The following is a 6592-nucleotide window of genomic DNA, read 5'->3' on the forward strand; positions in this document are numbered from 1 at the left end:
CCAATTTCGCTTAAAAAATGCAAGGTTAACCCCTTATAATTTGAAATTTTTCATAAACATCTAACTTTGCCAAATTTCAATAAAAAAGCAAGGATAATCCCTTACAATCTGAAATTTTTCGGAAACATCGGATTTTGCCCAATTTCGCTAAAATATGCAATGTTCACCCCTTACAATTTGAAATGTTTCATAAACATCTATACCCATACAATCTGCAATTTTCCAGAAACATCTGATTTTTCCCGATTTTGCTAAAAAAAAATGCAAGGTTAACCCCTTACAATTAGATTTTTTTTCATAAACATCTAATTTTGCCAAATTTTACATCTGAAAATTTTCAAACAAATTATCAGGTAACTGGATCATTAAACGGGACAGGTGCACATCGGCCTTGGAGCTCAGACCATGTGTCATGCACTCCTCAATGCATAGATGATGCACATAACACTAGGGGTAGTACAGGCACAGCTGGGGGTACTGCCCAAACAATGATGAACGCATTGCGTATGCTTAAAGAATTACCCACAATTCCGGTTTTTACCGTTTAGGTCTGGCTCTAATCACTTTACGCGATCCCCTGACGTCTCATACACTGACTTTAGGCAAAATAGTCAGACTTTCGCGGTCTAGTAACCAGACTTTGACTCTTAACGAAACATCGAATGAAAAGGGAAACATCAAATGCATATTGCAAAAGATCGAATGCAAACATACCGATGAAACATCGAATACAAATAGCTCGAAATGTCAAACATATGTGTAAAACATTGCTCACATATTTGAGAATATCGCAAATATGTTGTAAAACAACATACACAATTGTATCGAAAAACACCGCACATTTAATGCAAAAAATCGAACATAATATTGAAAACATCGCACATATATATCGTCAAAAACATCGCACATATAAATTGAAAATCGCATATAAATGTAAAACATCGCACACATATATTGAACATCGCACAAATATTGTAAAACATCGCACAGATATATTAAACATCGCGCAAATAATGAAAAACATCGCACACTTATACTGAACATCGCACATAAATGTAAAACATAACAAACACATATTGAACATCCAACATATATATTGCAAAATATTGAATATTGCAACGTTTGACACGCCATACTCGACAAGAGTGGTCCTTCCTCTTCCCAGTGTGACGTTTGGCGCTACAAACGGGTCACCTGTAGCATTACATCTCTGTCATCTGTATGGGCGCCTAGATATCAGCTGATGGGTCGTCCACTAATGAATAATAAGACCCTCAGACTAGGGGGGGGGGAGGAACTCGAAAATGGTACAAACAGCACATGTTTCAGATACAACTTGTAAGTTTGTAGGATACCACAAAAACAGATTGAGGGCGCAATTCACAGGGGCCGTTTTATAGACGAATCCGGGGACATAATGACTGTACACACAGACGAGGCGCCCTTCAATGGCGAAAGCATTGTACAAGCTATTGTGGCAAGCTACTGTCCCATGACGGATTATCTGAACAACAGCTAGCACAATTTGTTCGCCATTGAAGGGGGCCTTCGTGATATAAGGGATAACGTGCGCAGATTGTATCGTTCGCGGTATAGAGCTATTAAAATTTAAATGTTGATGTCAGATGGATATCAATCATCGTGCACTATAGGGTGAGTCAAAAAGAAAAGACCCGTATTAATGGGTTTTTTTCTTAAAAAGTAATCAAATTTGAAAACACCAATGAAGTATATCTCAAACGAGCATGTTCTTCCACTCATCTAAAAAAGCAACAAATTATTGAAATTGATCAATGCCATCAGAGGTTAGGCCTATGCACGTTTTACTCAAAGAACCCGTTTTATAGCTGTCCATGGAATGCCATTGGAAGCTATTAAGCCTAGTGAAAATTACAGATCATTTAAATCAAACGGTATTTTTTACCGTCAGCTTTTGTATTTTGAATATGAGGAACAAGGCTATTTTTTCTGAAACATTATTGACGATTTTGGTACGTTTTCCTTTGCAAGTTCTGCTCCATTCATCAGGTAGGAAAACGTCAATGTGTCATTGTATGTAACATCAAACATGTATTCATCAGTTCGTGGTAGACGGCTGAATTTTGTGACCTTCATTTTAAAATAGACGTAACTTGGGAATGAAGTGTATGCAAATAACGTGACATTTTCACAGTTACTAGTCATTAACATGTACCTTACGTCTTCGGGTTTTTGGGTATGAAATGGAGCATATATACGTGTAAAGGTACCACTAAGGAGACACGTTATCGTAATTACTTCGCACGATGGGAGACATCGGTCATTAGGGAGACATTTTCATGTCTCCCTAATGTCACAACCCTCCTTTAGGGGCAAAATTGTATTGTCGCAATTAGATTATAATTTGTTGCTCGTGGTCTTATTAGTAAACATACCAAAATTCGTGGAAAAAGGACAAGGGAATATTGGGTTAGGGCACATTTAAGTTTGAAATTTTTTTGTGAACAAGTCTATTGGGATGTCTCCCAAATGTCCAATCCAGGGTAATTATTATTATTATTATAATTTGAACATTGTTTTCTAATTTGGTCACCTTCATTTTTACTCACCATGTTAAATTTTTCTCTTTCGCGGCCCTCTACGTATACAGGCCTTCACTTGAAATTGAATTTAAAACCCAGTGTTAGGGAAACATTTTGTTCAAACCTCTTAGCATCAATCCAGAAGCCAGGTCAACAGCTCAAACATCACGAGAGCGACTGGTTGTCCGGAGAAATGACAATTATGTCTTTACTGGATAATAATTAAGACGCTCTAAAAATGAACACAAACAATAAATGCAAAGCAATGGGCAGCTGTGCACGCACATATTCCGTGCGGATCCCGGGTACCGGTTGAGCAATTTTGCCCGAAACTAGCCAACACCATTCCCCTTGGATGGTGTGTCGATGGGTTCCTGAGATTCCGAAATGGCCGGCATGAGGCGCATGACATGATCATCATGGAATAGATTAAACTATTTCCTCCTGGCTTCCTCTATGAAGCGATCAAAACACTTTCCCGAAACGAGGCTGTTCGAGTCCCGTGCCCCATGACACCATCAATTGCATTGTTAATTCTAACACGGAGGAATCCTCCGTGATTTCACACGATAGACGAAGCCCAAATTAGCACCGAAACCGAGGCTCTAAGCGCTAAGCCATTGTTTGAATTGAGGACCTATTTTTTTTTTATTAATCCTCTCAAGAAGACAGCACCGAGGGGCTCGGTTTCAGTGCCAATTTGAAATTCCTGTATATCCCTTTGCGCGTGCACGACATCATAGCCCTCCACGATACATGTAATGCAATATCTCCAGATAGTTGGTCGACAGCCAGAATTCACTCACTGGTACTTTTTGACCAATCGCATGCAGCACGACTGGACTTAATGCTCACGTCACGTAACGTCACCGGCGCACGTGGGTTGCTCCATATAGTGCTGACCGTATGTACACGCGCACGGGGGGTTTATAATATCATCGCGAGAACACTGTGTAGGATTACATGTATTACTGAATGGAAGAAACAGATGAGACGTCGTGTCCCTCGACAAACAACACAGCTATAGACTCGTCATCACAGCCATCAGCGAGGCACAATTGCATTCATCTTCATCACACTCGGCTCAGCCCGGCTTGGCTCGTCTCCATCCGTTTGGCATCTCACACAACGGGCCAACATCTCGCATCGTCTGCACTAGGCATCCATGACGCAAGGAGACCAGCAACATCCCACTGAGATGACCGGGGCGGCTGGGTCTGGGTCCTCCTGCCCTGAAGATGCAGATGCTGCCGAGCGGGGGAGTAGCAGTCCGCAGGAAGAAAGGGACAGGATTGCGATGGAAGATCGGCTACACCACGCTCACCAACATCACTTCACCCACCACCACCAACAACCCCCAGAGCAGACAACTGCAGCGGATGGTGATGTCAAGACGCTCCTTCATTTCGTCAGTCTCGCCTCCTCTGACATCAAAGCTGCACTGGACAAGTCCGCGCCATCCAACGCCAGGAAATCCTCATCAGTAGACAATATTAATCGAAAGTTTCCGCAAAAACAGCTGTTGAAAAAGAGCCCGATTTCGAACTTCACTGGGTCTGAGGTCTATCGAGGGGACGATCCTTATTTCAACTCCCGAAGATTCGCTGCCAGTCTCAACTCCCCCCAATCCCCGGGCATCCAAAGTGGCGCCCTGCACTTTTCGGAGAGGCTGATGGCTAGCGCTTCACTTCACCGCGATCACCTGATCAAAAACTCCGATCTTTTGAAAGAGTTAACATTTGGGAGTGGCATCCGCAGGGACCTGGATCAGCCTTTGTTTGGAAGAAGAGGCTCGACTCGGTATCATGATCATCGACGCAGTGCCGGTTTGTCTGGTCGTGAATTCACGGATATGGCGAAATTAGACCGCAGTGGTGAAGCAGAGCGGCCGGACAGTGACAATCCCCTACCGCTTCGGAAGCGCAGACTCCCCGCCTCATTCTGGCAGGAGCCTGATCGCAGCGAAAATCACAAAACCATACCGAGCACAATAACTGGCTTATCCCCAGTAAACCTTAGCTCAAATTTGAAATTTCCTAACCTCCTGCCATCTTTAGCACAGGGCTTCACCGACTCTAGACCGACATCTTTGGATAAGAATGCTATATACCCAAGTGGGGATCAGTGTTACTCCGGTTTAAACCTCCCCTTCCCGCCTCCTCTTTCAAACTCTCTAAACAGAGACAACTACTTGAACAGGGCGTTGAACTTCCAGTATTCATCAATTTGCTCGTGTAGCCAGCATACTGAACTGTACAGCTATGAGCACGGGCCCGCCTGTGCCGCGTACGCGGCCAGACACGGTGGGGAGACACCCGGCATTTTCAACCCAATCAGTGCCACTGGGCTACTCTCACGTTGGCACGTTCCATCACAACTCACCACCGAGAGAGCTGGCATGTGCCACCCATCAGCCCCCCGTGTCGTCAAGCCCATTCCTACCAAGAGTATCACATCTTATCCGCCCAGGTATCACCCCATATACACTTGAACCGAGAAAAAAAAACAAGCCCATTTCCATCGATAAAAATTCTCAGCTCATCAAAACCCTATCATCTCATTTTGGAAAGCGACTTGTCATTGTTCATGCCGCAAATTGACGGAATTCCTGCCAGGGGAGTTTGACATTTTCGCCGTGTATCTCGCCCGCGGCGATGATACGATCCACAAGAGAACTGGAATGCGAAACCCCTGGCGGCAGTTGGTAGCCCTACTGAAAGTTGAAACTCGCAAAAGAACACACAGCCCAGTTGGTGTGCTGAGAGCTAGCTACACACCCCACTATCCTGCAGAGAGTGACGGCTGACGGCAAGTGTTTCCCAGTGTCTGTAACGGGCTGTCTGGCACGCGCTCCACCCCGGGGGAGCAATTAAGACCACGAGTTGACAAGCCGAACGCGTGTACTGTCCGTCTGATATGCCCTTATATTACTTGGGACCCGTGAACGCATGAAGGCAAATTCATCAATCTGTTTTCCGATGAGAATGGTATGGGATCTGCGCAGCAATGTAAACCTTTTGCTCTAACCCTGAATAAACCTTGCCTCTCACTTTGCTTTGTAGAACCATTCGTTCATAACTCAAAGCAGGTGTTCAGGCCTAGCTGACCGCAAGCGACATTCAAATAAACATTATTCATTTTCTAATTAATGGGACATCGAGTTGATGTATATTGCAAAGGAAACAACAATTCAGTTCCGGACTCTGGTAGTCTTGAAAATTAAAACAGTTGGAGAAACATTAAATGCTGTAAAAGTGTGATTAGAATAAGCTGAATCGCTTAAACCTTCTCATAGTTGGGGGGAAAACCCGACGTCTGACTTTTCTTGATAATATTCAGCCCATTATGTAGTTTTGACAGGAACTTACAATGAGATAACTTGAGTTTAAGACTACCTGATTTTTAGTCCCGCTGAAATTTAAAGTGTATAGGTTTAATAATGAAAACGAATATTCGAGTGTGTCGTTTGCCTGAATCTTTTTATCATTTTCCTCTCTTCTTTCAAGTTGGATTGTTCAGGAATGTGAATATATTATAATAATACTATACAGCAATGTTTGCCATTCTGGGGTATCATCAATAACATTTAAAGGCTGGATTTCACACTATAGTATGTAATTTTTTTTTATATTCTTGCAAAACAACTTGCAGAATTGCAACGGTATAGATTGACTAATTTGAATAGATAGTAGTGATAACACTTGGTAACATGATTACGGATGTGATGCGTGCATTTTACATAAGTACTTAGAACAAATTCTATAGAGTAATTGGCAAGGAAAGTTTGATTTTGTTACATTTCGTGTTAATAATATTTCTAATCCCGTGTCTTTCCGCAAGGTGCAAGATGTTTTGCATTCATATTCCATAGGTCAGTACTAGATTGTTCCTGTAGCGTTTTTTTCCTCATGCACCGTGAGTTGCATTTTGTGCAACATCGGAGTTAATGGCATATTATCATAGAGTTAATAGTATAAAGTATCACTTAAATTCTGTGGCTCCCCAACCCCCTAAAAAAGTACTCCTATCCC

The 6592-nt window shown here is 42.6% G+C and overlaps 1 protein-coding gene across 1 annotated transcript; it reads left to right on the forward strand.

The window, feature by feature from the left end:
• The first annotated feature begins 3516 nt into the window (after positions 1-3516).
• On the forward strand, positions 3517-6179 carry LOC119740239. Its single transcript, XM_038215483.1, has one exon. It carries the CDS (start codon positions 3727-3729, stop codon positions 5050-5052), a length of 1326 nt encoding a protein of 441 aa, XP_038071411.1. The 5' UTR covers positions 3517-3726; the 3' UTR covers positions 5053-6179.
• Positions 6180-6592: the final 413 nt, after the last annotated feature.

The sequence above is a fragment of the Patiria miniata genome, unplaced genomic scaffold (genome assembly GCF_015706575.1).
Source record: "Patiria miniata isolate m_02_andy unplaced genomic scaffold, ASM1570657v1 HiC_scaffold_5, whole genome shotgun sequence".
Lineage (NCBI taxonomy): Eukaryota > Metazoa > Echinodermata > Asteroidea > Valvatida > Asterinidae > Patiria > Patiria miniata.

What these genes read in the sequence shown, in the direction of transcription:
- LOC119740239 (XM_038215483.1), top strand. Translation starts at nt 3,727, where the DNA reads ATGACGCAAGGAGACCAGCAACATCCCACTGAGATGACCGGGGCGGCT.